Raw genomic sequence first — 13,248 nt, 5'->3', positions numbered from 1 at the left:
GGTTTAATGTGGCCAATTTAAAGGAACCTTTTGTTGGTTGCCATCAAAGTCTGGTCCAGAGAAAACGCTGAGTGACAAGCTTTTGTCTTGTTAATGCACCTTGATTGAGACTGTGAGAGCTCCTGCACACCCAGGTACAGAAGCTGCTGAAGAGAGATGGAACAAGCACATACTTGAGCTCTCAAGCTATTATGTGATTCACAAAAGCTGCACCTGCAACGAGGCCTAGTGTGATTTTTACCATTTGCAATGATAAACCCTCCTTAGGCTTAGGACCTTCTATAGATGATGAACTCCGGTCGCCTGCATCAGCTACATGGTGAAAATTCATCAACAAGAGATGTGCAGGACTCATTCCGAAATAATTCACATAACCCTAACACATTCTCAATCTCATGCATCATAAATTTAGGAAAATAGAAAATAACTTTGCAATAGTTTTTTATGGAAATATTCCTAGATTCTAGAGCAAAGTACTGTATTTTATGGCAAAAATGACTTTTAAACCCACAACTTCTTTTCATAAGTCATCTTATATGCCGGTTGAGGAGGGCACTTAATTGAAGCAAGATTCAATAAGGTACCCCCTGCAGCAAACACCCAGCACCAAGCACGTTGGTGTTGACTCTTTCATCGCCAGCGCCATCTTAGCCTGGCACCTGGGCACCTACAAAACTGATGGCTGCGTTCACTGTAGTAAAGCAGACGTCAGACACTGCTTCGGGGGAGTAGGGAAAGGTGAGTAAAAAAAAAAATTTTTCACTGCGGAGGTTGCTGGCTACATGGGGGTGACTACTGCGAGGTGGCATATTTTGACAAGTGCTTCAAAATTTGATCCAAAAAATGCTGTGTCTCACTCTAGAGAAAGCATTTTTTAAAAACAAAAGCAAAGAAATCAGCTGACAAAGTACAATTTTGTTTTCAAAACTAATGGTCACATTTTCCTATTCACTTTCCAATTATTCTTTGCATTTAACATTGCTACTTGCACATTGATGTCTCCATGCACACTAACATATTTTGGGGACATGTGCTAGCCATTGTTTCAACTAACACACAACCAGGGGCGTAACCAGGAGAGGAAGGGCCCCATAGAAGATTTCTAACTGAGGCCCCCAACCACCTCAGAAAATATACATATTTGTAATCTCACACATTCTTACACAAATATATACACTCATGCCCACATATTTACGTAGTGATATATACATTTATACACTTACACAGATCTGTCTCAGTAGCTGCTGACCACATGGGAGAAGATCACAGCAGGAATTAGAGATTAGAAATCTCTAGTTTTGTCATGATGCAGTCCCCTCACTCTCCCCCACATTGCATACTGTGTACTGTGGAAGTGGCACTATTATATACAGATTATGCTGTACAATGTGCTGCATAATGGGGCTTATTTACTAAGGGTCCCACGGATCGCATTTTCGACAGACTTCCCAACATTTTCGGGGATTGCGCTGCTGGGACAGGTATTTAGAAGGGGATTGTGTCGCACGCGATCTTGGCGCAGTGGCGCTGGCTTTCATGCAACAGAATCGGGAGACGGGCCGTCGGGCGACCCAACTCATTCGGACTGAGCGCGGGATTTAACTTTTAAATTCTATCGCAAGACAATGCACTTACATACACCAGGAAGAAGAAGGCGAAAATAAGACATGAACTGATATAAACAAGATAAAAATCATGAATCAAAGAGGGCACATGCAACATACACACATGATCTTGGTCATGTAGGCCCACATTTACTAAGAACTATATGTAGTTTGCCTGTGTATAGTGCAAAGTGTGCCAGACCAAGGATTTCTGGTGCAAATTCTGCATGAATTTGGCGCTCCCTGCACTGCGCAGACACTTCTTAAATACCTGTGCAAGCAGTTTACACTGGTGCACGTCCCTTAGTAAATGTGCCCCATAATCTTTAATTAAATTTCTCTCCTGTCAAAGCAGTGAAGCACCTGTTTACTTATTTAATGTCTAAGAAGGTGCAGAGTAAAGTCTTTGAATCTGCTTTGTATCAAGCGACACTGTTTTATTACCGAATCTTGAATGTCAAAGATTAACAATAAAACTCCAACATGTTTTGTAGAACCTCTTTCTATCCCTGGTCTCTGCTTCACACAGATAATTGTTTGCACTCGCCTTTCCATTGCATTCAATCTAAATCTTATCCAGGCAAAGGAATTCTTCGGGATAAGCTCCCTCCACTTCTTATGGCAGCCATTATTGGCTGTTGACATATTTTGCAGAATTGGGCCCATGAAGGGAAAACTTTCTTGGTTTTTCAAATTGTATTTTGATAAAAAATATGTCCTTTCCTCTCTGGTCCCACATGAAGGTATTTTTTTTTCTCACAGCTAGCTAACACTAATAATACAGTTCTATATATTCCCCTGAGACTTGTACTGCTCCATGAACCAGACATCTTCTGATGTCATTGTACCACCCCAGACCACAGTCTCTGCTCCCTTCCAGAGCTAGAGGCTCATTACTTTTACCAACAAAGCAGCACTGTCAGACTGCATGGAGATTTATTGAAGACTATTATGGCGGAGAAAAAATTTGAAATGAAAAACCTTTTTCAACGACAAGAAAATTAATGTATTTTATCCATATCATCCAAATCCCATCTACATATGTCTGCAGTTCATTAAACTGCTAACACTGTTTCTTTTCTCTGTATGTAGAACACATCACCTGTAGATCAGAATATGTATCTGTCAAACATGAGCCCAGAATCATGCTGCAAAGAGGCCAGAAGCAGAGGACCAGACCTAAATAAAGCTCCTTTAAAAGAAGACCATATTATCCATCCAGGGAACGATATTCCAGCTAACTTTAAAAAGACAACAGCTAAGGTTCTGGTAGCATCCCCAGAGCCCTTCTGGCTAATTATAACAATTTTAAAAGTTGATTTTAGAAGGAACGAGGCCATGGATAACAAATATAAGAATAGTATAGAATAGGTTTAACTTACCCTCCTTAGGAGTCACCCGTGAAGCCTGTTCTACATGTGAAGGTGCAGTATAGCCCAATGATGAACTACCTAGTTGTAAAGGAAGCATATGTACAAATTAATGCTGTGCAGAAAAGAACAGATCTGGAAAGACACTTGATGGACATTACCGAAACATTGCAGCCTGCCAGTGAGTGATACCTCTGCTTCACAGGGCTTGGATGCCATGTACATTAGGATTTTCGTAGTTTACTCTTATTTAAATGATTAGTGATGTCTAGCATATCCACAATACAATATAAAGAGCCAGATCACACATCCAAATACTACAGCTCCTTAACATTCAATAAAGAAATTGAAGAGAGGTCTCAAAAGTTATATATTTATATATTTTATATTGTTACTGATTTATTGAAAAAAAAAGACATTAAACCAGAACCCTTAGGCATGTACACACCATATTTCAATTTTAACAAATATTCTATATCACATCTTGTCAAATTTTGCATAATAATGTATGATTTTTCCTGCATTGAGGAAAGTTCAGGATATGGACATATGTCACAACAATGTAATGTTATCATGCAGGATTGTTGTATCGACAAGCTTTCCATGATTGACAGAAATGTGTCCCATGTGAAACCCAGGTCATTGGAGTATTTCATGTACGAACTTAAATCTTGAGTCAATTGCTCTATGATATGCTACAGCTGGCAATCCTCCAAATATGCATGCGGGAGAGAAGATAATGTTTTTCTACTGTAAATTATAAACATTCTCTAAGTATAAAGAGTTTATTGTTTCTAATGTATTTAGAAAGTTTACACTACATGGTAGTGCAGGTAAAATAAATGTTTGACTACAATACATGTATAAAGGCAAAGTTATCTATATAGTAGTTTAAGGGGTTCTCTCCTATGGAACATCCTTACTTGTTAGAAAGGTCCCTTGTCAATAACTTGATCAGACACAATACAATAGATTGCTGCTAGCTGACAGCAATTATTCCCAAGAAATGCACATGCATGCTGAGTGTAGCCAAGTGTTCATATGTTCATGGTGGGAAATGGAGTGTAAGGTACTGCCGGACAAATGAGATGTCATTTTATTTCCACAATAGTGTAGATTATTATTACTCTATTTTCTTTTTTTATTTGTTTTTTTTCGCTAGACAACCTCATTTAACCTGAGCCCAGGACCATGGTCTTTATATCCTGTACTGACTCAGTATTATATAATCCAATTGATATTACTTGCCATACTAAGGCTATCTGGTTATGCCACAGAGAATTACATCTTTGTGCATTAAACAATTTACTGGCACCCAAAGTAGTTACAGTAATATTATTACAAGCAAAATGTTAGCAGACAAATGTGATTTATCATCATAAGGGTCAATCCGTACACAAAAACACAAACAGACATTGCTGCCAGTACATAGTGACCCCAGTAAGTAGCAGGTCAGGGGTCATTAGTGGTGAGCAGAGCTTGAGACTGGTCAGACCTTCAGCACATGGTATACAGATGTCTGCTGTCCCATGAATGGGATGCAGATACACTTATTTCCTGCTCTGCTTGTGTGAGTCAGTAAAGTCCAAATATGTGATGTTTGAATAGACAGAGACAGATGGCAAAAGATGTGACAATTATTGTACTATATTAACGTATAATGTTTTCCCCAGTTCAAAAGAAATTGTGGAAAAATATAACAAAATTATAGCATCTTTAAAGTGCAACTAAACTTTCAATAAAATTGCATAAATATATAGTCCAGATGATAATAGTTAACTTTGTAATATACTTTATTAAAGAAATATGTTCCTGCTCCCTTCTTTTCCCCTGCCTTTCTTCCTTTTTTTTTTTTAGACAAAAAGCATATTTACAAAAAATGCCTATCTCTGACAGCTCAGATATGAGTAACCTGATAAATTGTCTAATGACTTAATACTTTACAGTCTTTCAATCTCCTCAGAGAGCTGAATCATCTACGGGAATATTTTATATAATAAAAGTTTATTACAATATTTCTTGTTATCACCTGCTCTTCTGCAAAGGTTTGGTTTATGCTTTAAACCACATCACTTGAGTAAGATCATTTAGCACCATTTGTACCTTTTTGCCCAGTGTAAATAGCCCACTTAGCAACAATATATAAGAGAAAACTACTGAACATCTTGCCAGTCAATCTTATTAACAAACATACATACTTCATTACATGGCGATGGTAGGCAGCAAGTTATAGATTTCTTTACCTAGGCTTCAGTAGATCATCGGTTAGTTATTTGTAAACTGGATCCAAGTTCTGACCATCAGTGGAGCTAGCTAGTTGATGTCATAAGCTCTTCACTCATTGAAGACGACCTATGATAAGTTCTTATGGTCCACGTTGTTTGTCATTCAAAAAGCAATAATGGACAAAAGAGCTAACCATCTCATGGCAGCTAAATGCTGAACATGTATGTATGCTGTAGGTGTATGTAGTACATGTTCAGCTCAATATTTTCAACGGCAAAAATATCAGTGACCATAATTATGGAGCTGAAACTTACTTTCCCTGAGGTAGCTGAGATGAGAAAGTAGGACCTCTGCATTGTAGATTGATGTGCTGCGCTGGAAATCTTCCTTTGTCATTTTACAGAGATCCTTGCCATCCATGTTCTGAAAAAGGGTTGAGTCAATGTCTGTCAGTCCATACTCCTTGATCGCCCAGTCTAGCCATTGCCGCACATGGTCCTGGCTCCACAAAGTGGGATCTGCAAGTGATGGGTGAAGATACTTTATTGATGTGACCAAAGCAAATACACACAAATGTCAGACAACCTTCATTTGCTTTCATATAGTCCTTCATGTAAATATTACTTAACATCATTACATATGATTGACCCTCCCCAAAAAGCTATTATCAGGTGAAGATCAGACAAGAAGATATCAGTGTCCATGTACACAGATGTTCTCAGTCTCCAGTCTGTTGTGTGTAATAGAGGTAATTTTACCTAAAGTAGCTTCAAGTACTTGAATAGCTGACAGTACCCTGGGAGATAATAATATCTGCCAGTTAGAGTAAAAGATGATGTGGCATATAACAAGAGATACCTGCTGGCACAATGACTCTTCTTTCGTTGGTAGTCATATTGGGGGGAGGAGCGGTCTTTTCATCCATGTAGCTGTTATAAGTCATTCCATTGTTCTCAGATCCGATAAGTTTGCTGCATTTGTTCACACTGCAGTCAACAGGAGATTCCCTAAGTTAAAAAAAAATTATAATATTAAATTAATTCTATCATTAATAAGAGCCATGGTCTTTATTAACTATTAATGCTGCAGAGTAGATCCCAATGTGAATAGAAATATAAGTTTAGTAGGAGCTGTGCTCATTTAGTTTACTTAAAAATTAACATTAAAGGGGTATTCCCATCTGGGCATTTACATTTAATTTAATTAATTTGCCACACGTAAACATTTCTTCAATTGGATGTTATTAAAAATGTTCCTGTGTTCAGATAATTTCTCAAAAATGTAGTCATGTTGTCCCTTAGAAATGAGATACCGGTAGCTTCCTCGGATACGGCCACCTCACATTTGCCAGACATGCACTATTGAGTCCTGCCTGACCACATGGATTCAGTGTTCATTACCACAGGACGGCCGTGGGACGCGCAGTAACTCCTCGGACATTAAATATTTAGAAACTTTTTGTTTCCTTGTTCAATCACTCCAGCAGTGGTGGCCGTAACCAAGGACACAGTCTTGTTTCTAAGGGACCATATTACTACATTTATGAGAAATTATCTTCACCCAGGTACATTTTTTTTGAATAACATTTAATTGAAGAAATGTTTATGTATGGCAGATTAATGAAACAGAATGTGAATGCCCAGACGAGAATACCCCTATACTTTATTCAAAGGAAGCACAAGTGCTTTGGGGGGCATTGCCAGAGCCACTCCAGGGGAGGGGCCCAGTTATTTTAACGCCCCTCAAAGCTTTTTTGACCATCTCCCTGTTCCCCTGTCACGTCTATGTGTCAAAAAGAGATGAAGGGAGAAGAAGGAGCAGTGAGATGCGGGGAGAAGTGCTTAAATTAAAATTTCTATATATTTGAGTATAAGCCAAGCCAAGAATAAGCCAAGGCAACTAATTTTACCACCAAAAACTTGGAAAATCTATTGACTCGAGTATAAGTCTAGGGTGGGAAATGCATTGGTCACAGTCCCCAGTATATAGCCAGCAAGCCCCCAGTAGTATATAGCCAACCAACCGCCAATAGTATATAGCCAGGCAGCCCCCTGTCGTATACAGCCAGCCCCCTGTAGTATATAGCAAGCCCACTGTAGTATATAGCTAGCCCCCTATAGTACATGGCCTACTAGCCCCATGTAGTATATAGCTATCCCCTATAGAATATAGCTAGTCCCTTGTAGTATATAGCCTGCCAGCCCCCTGTGGTATATAGCCAGTCCACTGTAGTATACAGCCAGCCCCTGTAGTATATAGCCAGCCCCCTGTAAAATATAGCAAGCCTCCTTTAGTATATAACCAGCCCCGAGTATGCCCAGCACATAAAAATATTAAACAGAGTACTCACTATTCTGATGCCCCATTCAGGTCTGCTTCGTACTTTGATGTGAACAGCAGCACATGAAGCAAGAAGAGGACCTGCCCGGGGCAGGTGAGTACCCAGTGGGTTTTTTAAAATTCACTTGTGCTGCAAAACTTATACTTATGCTTAAACTCGAGTACATACGGTAAATTAAAGGAGCATAGCTCCTAATAAACATATATTTCTATTCATTCTGCTGGGAACTGCCCAGCATAATTAATATTTTATAGAGTAGAAATATGATAATAGATTTGAATAATATTAATTAGTAAATATTTATTATTTATATTCAGTCCATGCCAGTAGTAGTCACGGTTGACAAATAGAATTTAACTGTGAAATTAACCATGTACGTCAGCACTAGCCTTCCATGCGGGGCTGATAATGTCATTGGGGAGCGACAATCTTCCCAAAAAAAGCAGGTTAAAGCTGGCTTGCATGGCCGCGAGTAATCTAAATACCATTGGCGAATTTTACAGCGGCATTAACAGTTAACGACCACGATCACTGCCAGTGGTAGGGGCTATGAGCCGAACTGAGGTTCAAGGTCAGGTCCGTAATAGCTGAACCTGCAAGTTCAGTATGAACCCGAACTTTGACCTTGAGGTCTACTCAACACTACAAGTGACCTATCACACTTCTATCACACATGGAGGGTACTGAATTTACATCTATTAGAACTGTTTCATTTTTTTTGTACAATGTTTTTTTTTTAATCATAATTTAATTAAAGGGAGTCTTACAGCATTTTTCACCATATATAGCTGCAGACAGTATTAGACAACCCTGGAGATCTGTTTGACCATACCTCCGTTAATCAGTTGTAGGTTTGTTATGGTAAACTCCAAACACATGTTACAAGTTGTTTTTAAATATATTTAGTAAGGCCCTATTCTTTTTAGTGGCTTACTTTGCAAGTAATTTAGGAAAAGTGTTACTTAATAAAATAAAAAAAGCAAATCATTTTATTTTTAGATAAGTTGAGTACTTTCCTTCTCAGGACACAGATGCAGAGACGTACATCCTGCACTTTGTGTATGAATAATGGTCATGTTATATTGTCTGTGTCACTGGCAGATTATTAGATTTTTTCAAGGGTCAGAATAGTTCAATCAGCTTTTTGTTGCAGTGCAAGTTGCTATCGTCACTAGCAACATCACTAAGCTGTTCTGCAGAGAGCTGGAGGTTTCACTTCACTGTAATGTGTTTCTCATCTCTCCAGAGGGTTAACAGTTCATCCGTAATTTTTTCCGAATGTCTGTGCTAGTCTGAAAATCTGCACAATGGGTAGGAGATGTTGACTAACATGTGTTTAAATTTAAGTTTTCATCTTTTGGCTACTGTTTTTCCAGGCAGCTGACCAAAGATCTCTTGTCAAATCCCTACAGGGTTATGGAAGAACCATACTTGGGGTGTGCAGGAGGCAAAATTACAAAATAACAGTGTACATGGAAGTGGTTAAACTTAATATCTTTTGGCGTGCATATTACAGATGACGGCCTCTGTTTGGAAATCGCAGGCTTGCACTTAGGCAGTTTTCCATCATGTATTTTTAGTGCTGGAACACTGCTTTCTGCAGAGGGTTTAAGATTTTATTGTCAAGCAAGTACTTCACCATCCACCATGCGTTAGCAACTGAAGTCCTAAAATTCCCAATAAAGGAACACAAGACAGGTGCTATAAAGGAGATTCTCTATTAGGAGTACCTAAGGCTTCCGAACTGTGTCTATTACGTTCTTGAAAGTTGTCCATTGCTAGTGTTTTAACTGTATCTGTAGCAGCATCTTCATCCAATTTTTTCGGAGACACATGTGGCTTTTTAGCTGTAAGTGGCAGCAAAAACTAAAAAAACTACACCACTAAGGGTATTATAGTAGTACTGGACCATGGCTGGAAGATGACACTGACCTAACGCTGACCAGAAGTGTCATGATACAAGAGGTATCGTGGAGTATAAATAATACATTATGATTATATCCTTAAAGTTTAATGAAACCTTTCAGGCAATTATTATTATTTTTTAAGTAAAAAGACAGCAGGAATAAGGACAAAAAAGGACACAGAAACATATGTCTTTAATAATGTCACTATAAGTTGCACTATTCATTTTTACAATTTTATGGAAGGTTTAGATGTTTTTCCTATTACTACTTAGTGGTAGCTGTTATCCGCAAGGGGGATTCACATGCCAGAAATTGTGATGAACATTCATGTACAAGGGAGGTTCACATGACAGGTTTTGTCCTGTTCATCAAGCCATTAATATCTCTTACTTCCCCCTAGCCTTATCTTGTATGGCTAATGAGACCCTACTACAAAGGCTGCAGAGGGACTCTGGATCTGTAGGGGGTAGCTACTAACTAACACCTTTTGCAGCCACAGCTACTCCGAAAGGCTTGAGTAGACTCCCTAGGTTCTAGCATGCTTAGACACCGAGATATAAATATTTTGGGATGGGACCATAGAAAATGGGTCAGATTTGGTATCAATGCTATCCAGGGATTCACCCAGATCCAATGTTACCAGAACCCTGACCCTGGTTCTGAATTTAATACCAGGTAGGAGGGTCCTCAAAGCCCTCTTGGGGTGCGCAGGGGTCTTTGCCTGAGCAAACAATTCACCATCACAAAGCACATGAAGGATCTTTAAGTGGGGCCTATCAGTTTTCATTAGGCCCACACAAGGTAACTAACATACTGAATTGTAGATGCTTGTAGCCCTACCCTTGTATTTTGTATTATTGTGTACTGTATTGACCCTGCATCAAAACGTCACGTTTTCCTTCACAGTAGCCCAATATTAATATTTTGGTGAACTCAAGATACATGCTATACACACATATAGAGCATACAGTATGTACATGGTAACAAAGCATACTTCCCATTTTACTGTATCCCATATAATCTGATGTACTCCAGCAGCAATACTGAAAATAAAGCGTCACCTACCAATGGTTTAAGGAGTTTAAAGTAGACTGCTCTGAATAGTCATCATGTAAGCTACAAGATAAAACTGCACAATACATAGAACCACTGGGGAAGTGGAAATTAGTGAATGATTGTGGGTTTGTAAAAATCAAAGCTTGTAACTATAATCAACTACAATTAGTTTTCAGCATCAATGGGATTATGCAGTTTAATCAAATAAATGATTATTGTTTTATAAATAAAAATTCTGTATTGTTTCCTTATTATTTCCTCCGCTTGCTGTCTTTCTTTTTTTACTTCCAGTGGATAAATTAGAGAAATGTATACATAGACACACTTCCATGATGTCTATTGAATTTTTCACTTAAAGTTTAACCATCATTTGAGATAATTTGTTATATTGTGTGCGGAGGAATATGATGAATCTTTTTCTAATGTACTTCATGTACAAATTCAGCTTAGATTGTAACAAAATCCAGAAAAATGTCCAGAAAATCGACCATGAAATTCAGACATGATAAACCAGGGAAACTTATTCATAGATCCAGGTAACATGACTGTGGTAATTGTCTTATAATCTTCTTTCTAAAATCAACGTTTAAAATGGCATTGATATGGCAAATATAAGAAGATTCCCACAGTCACCTTTAACCCCTTTCCACATCTGGACGTTCCTGAATGTCCTATTGCTCAAAGGTGTATGAAGAGGGCTCACAGGCTGAGCCCTCTTCACACTACCTGGTGTATGCTGCATAATGCATCAAACACCCATTGCTAGCAACCATAATCGGGGTATTTGAATGCCGGCAGCACATGGGTGCCGCCATCTTTGTTTAGATCATTGCTCTGTGACTTAATCAGGGTGCAGTGATCAGTCACCATGACAGCTGTGAGTTTGTGTTAAACTTGCAGGCCTTTCTCTAGGCAGTATATTGCAAGATCCCCATATACTGCTATATGGTAGTGTTGCAGAATATGGTGTGAGTTGTAAGACCCCTTAAGTTTCAAGTACCCTAGGGGTTAAAAATACAGTAAAAGCTAATTTTAATTTCGTAACGGAAAATAGCACCCTAATGTCCAAATCAACACTTTTTTGCCATTTTGCTTCAAATAAAATTTTTTATGAAAAGTGATGTAAAGGTCCTACAGTCCCAAAAATGGTAGCAATGAAAATGTCATTGTGTCTCAAAATACACCTTATAAAGCTCCCTACACCAGATTATAAGTAATTTGTGTAAGAATAGGACAAAATTAAGTTTCTTTGTACAATTAAGGTGCTGTTATAATTAATAGGCTGAGCGGTGCAGCAGAAGTGAAACTGCAGGGGAATGCTTGGGCTGCAGCCCAAAGGTGAGTACAAGGTTTATTATTATGTTTTGGGTATCATGACTGTGTATACAGGGGAGGCTGTGTATATAGGTGGGGCTGTGTATACAGGGGAGGCTGTGTTTACTGGGAGAGGTTGTGTATAAAGGGGAGGATGTGTGTACAGGGGGAGGTTGTGTATACAGTGGACAGCTGTGTACTACTGGGGGAGGCTAAATTAGAGCACCTAATATATTGAAGGTGCTGTATATATTATAATTTATTCGGGTGACTACATAAAGGATGTTTTATGTGGGGAATAGTGTGTTCAGTCAATGGGAGAGGATAATATATATTAGGAACATGCTCCATTATACTGTAAGTGACTGTGGTATTTTAGGGGCGCAGTGTGGAGTTGCTGCATAGAGGTGAAGACGTTTAACTGTGAATTCAGCAGAGAAAAGCCATGGCCGGGAGAAATCGTAAAGAGCAGATTATCACCTGTAAGATACTAGATGTAACTAATGTCTGTGTAACTGACTGATTACTAGTGTGTAAGCTAGCATCATCATGTGCTGTAGGGGGAGGGGGGGGGGCTGCATACAGATCCAAAGAATAGAGTGAAAGTCACTTGGATCTATGACTACAGGGAAAGTCATAAAATAGAGACCATCAAAAAATGATGCAAATATGTTTTTTCACCAATTTTACCACAGGTTCAGGTCCCTACACAAACTATAATCAAGTTGAGATGGGTAAATCAGTATTGGTTAGAACACTTACATGTTGAGGGAGTCAATATCCACTACGTGGTCATCGGTCAGACAAGTGTCAAGATAGCAATACGGCTTACCGTATTATGACAGATAAATTTGTTCCTCTTTGTTCTCCTAAGCTTTTGCACTAGTCCTAACATTGGCCAGTGAAGTCCATAGAATAGAATTCATTTAAGACTCTATTGTCATGTAAATAACAAATCCTTACTTAAGATAATTGTTGCTTTTGTACAATAAATGTTCAATTATGTTTCCAGCACTACAGTAACATTCTCTATTCAAAAACCCCAGATGTGTTATAGATCTAATACTTTAGGATAATATTCACTATACATCATCTCCTACTAGACTCAATGATGTCTTTGTTACCTGGATCCATTCATGTGCTCATATTCCCTTTTAATGTTGACCCGCATTGGCTGGTTGATCCACTCCTGCTGAGGGGGGAGCGTGTTGATTTTATGCTGCTGGCCATAGTCTGGGTTCCCAGAAGCTGTCATGTCTTCCTTAGGTAAATGGGATGCTGCTCCATACGCTGACTCGAACAAGGTCTGGTCGTCACTCACCACCGACAGAGCTTCCTGTGGAAAGAAGTCAGGTGTCAGTTTTTGTGGTTCTTTACACGGTTGTATATACTTAGAAAGCTACAAGAGGAGAGCAGGAGAGCCTAATCTC

General features: G+C 38.8%; 1 protein-coding gene across 2 annotated transcripts in view; it reads right to left on the bottom strand.

Annotated features, from left to right (window-relative positions):
* The window catches only part of FLI1 (Fli-1 proto-oncogene, ETS transcription factor), a 56,444-nt gene that overhangs the window by 22,035 nt on the left and 21,161 nt on the right, over positions 1 to 13,248 (bottom strand). For both annotated transcript variants that reach the window (XM_072156684.1, XM_072156685.1), the window contains exons 2-5: positions 12,943 to 13,154; positions 6,059 to 6,207; positions 5,515 to 5,718; positions 2,987 to 3,055 (exon numbers count right to left, since the gene is read on the bottom strand). In XM_072156684.1, coding sequence (XP_072012785.1) covers positions 2,987 to 3,055; positions 5,515 to 5,718; positions 6,059 to 6,207; positions 12,943 to 13,154 — 634 coding nt within the window. The remainder of the gene's footprint in view (positions 1 to 2,986; positions 3,056 to 5,514; positions 5,719 to 6,058; positions 6,208 to 12,942; positions 13,155 to 13,248) is intronic.

This window comes from Engystomops pustulosus, chromosome 6 (genome assembly GCF_040894005.1).
Source record: "Engystomops pustulosus chromosome 6, aEngPut4.maternal, whole genome shotgun sequence".
NCBI lineage: Eukaryota > Metazoa > Chordata > Amphibia > Anura > Leptodactylidae > Engystomops > Engystomops pustulosus.
Note: the sequence above shows the minus strand (reverse complement) of the source record. Positions and strands in the feature narration are given on the sequence as shown.